We start from the raw sequence: 907 nt of genomic DNA, 5'->3' as shown, positions 1-907 counted from the left end.
AAATAAAATATTTCTCTTTTTGCGCAATAAATTTTTCCTTAAAGGTCCCTGTTTTGGCATATTTTGAGTAATATGTGCAGCGGCGAAAGGGTTTGAATAAGCTGTGCACAGTAGACTGCTCTATACACACTACACCACTGGGAATTTCAACTTTGTCTTTCTGAAAAATATGCATATAAATTAATAGAAATAAATAAATGATGCACATAATTTAAAGAACATATAATAAATGCGTATATAAAAGAAAAGTAATGGTTACTTAATGAATTAATAATTGACACATGATCAATGAATAATCTGTTCAAGAATAATTACCTCTCTGCCTACTGTGCTCAAGCAGAACAGGTTTAAAGTATCATCAACAACTGACCAGCGTGCTGTATCCTGACGAAAATTGATCTCTTTATCTCCAATATTAATAGGGCCGACGACGTTTTCGATTAATAATGGGGGTTTGCAGAATGAAGGCTGAATATTTGCCCCTTTTCCAGTCCACACCCGAATAGGTTTATGAAGAATCTTCAGAATCAGACTGATGTACATATCTGAAAACATATTGACTTAAAACATTTTGTAGCATGCATATTAGCACACCTAATGAAAAACTGTTTCCAAATTTTGATATTGTATGTATTTTTACAGGAGCCGTTTGTGAAGCTGTAGTCATTGTTTTTGTATACTTGCTAAAATGTGATCGAGGAGTTTCTTTATTAAGTAACGTTTGTATAGCTGGTGCTTTAAAAGCAGTTTGAGTAAGTCCTGGTGTTTGTGGCATTTGCCAAAAGTAAATCACAGCATCTTCATAAAGCAGTGCCTCTGCTAAAAAGCAACAAAAATGAAAGTTCATTCATAAAACAGAAGAATTATTTTACCCCATTCATTAAGATTGTAAGAAAAGGTTAGACAC

The 907-nt window shown here is 33.3% G+C and overlaps 1 protein-coding gene across 1 annotated transcript; it reads right to left on the bottom strand.

Annotated features, from left to right (window-relative positions):
* Positions 1–315: 315 nt before the first annotated feature.
* On the bottom strand, positions 316–847 carry Tsp_15010 (conserved hypothetical protein; the record flags this gene model as incomplete). The annotated part of the gene is made up of 2 exons (XM_003368677.1): positions 607–847; positions 316–545 (listed from the first exon to the last, which is right to left on the bottom strand). Coding segments are annotated over exons 1-2 (471 nt in total), but the record flags the coding sequence as incomplete, so codon positions are not given.
* Positions 848–907: the final 60 nt, after the last annotated feature.

The sequence above is a fragment of the Trichinella spiralis genome (assembly GCF_000181795.1).
Source record: "Trichinella spiralis strain ISS 195 chromosome Unknown Scfld2132, whole genome shotgun sequence".
Taxonomy (NCBI): Eukaryota; Metazoa; Nematoda; class Enoplea; order Trichinellida; family Trichinellidae; genus Trichinella; species Trichinella spiralis.
The sequence above is the reverse complement of the archived record's forward strand: the minus strand, read 5'-3'. Positions and strand labels throughout refer to the sequence as shown.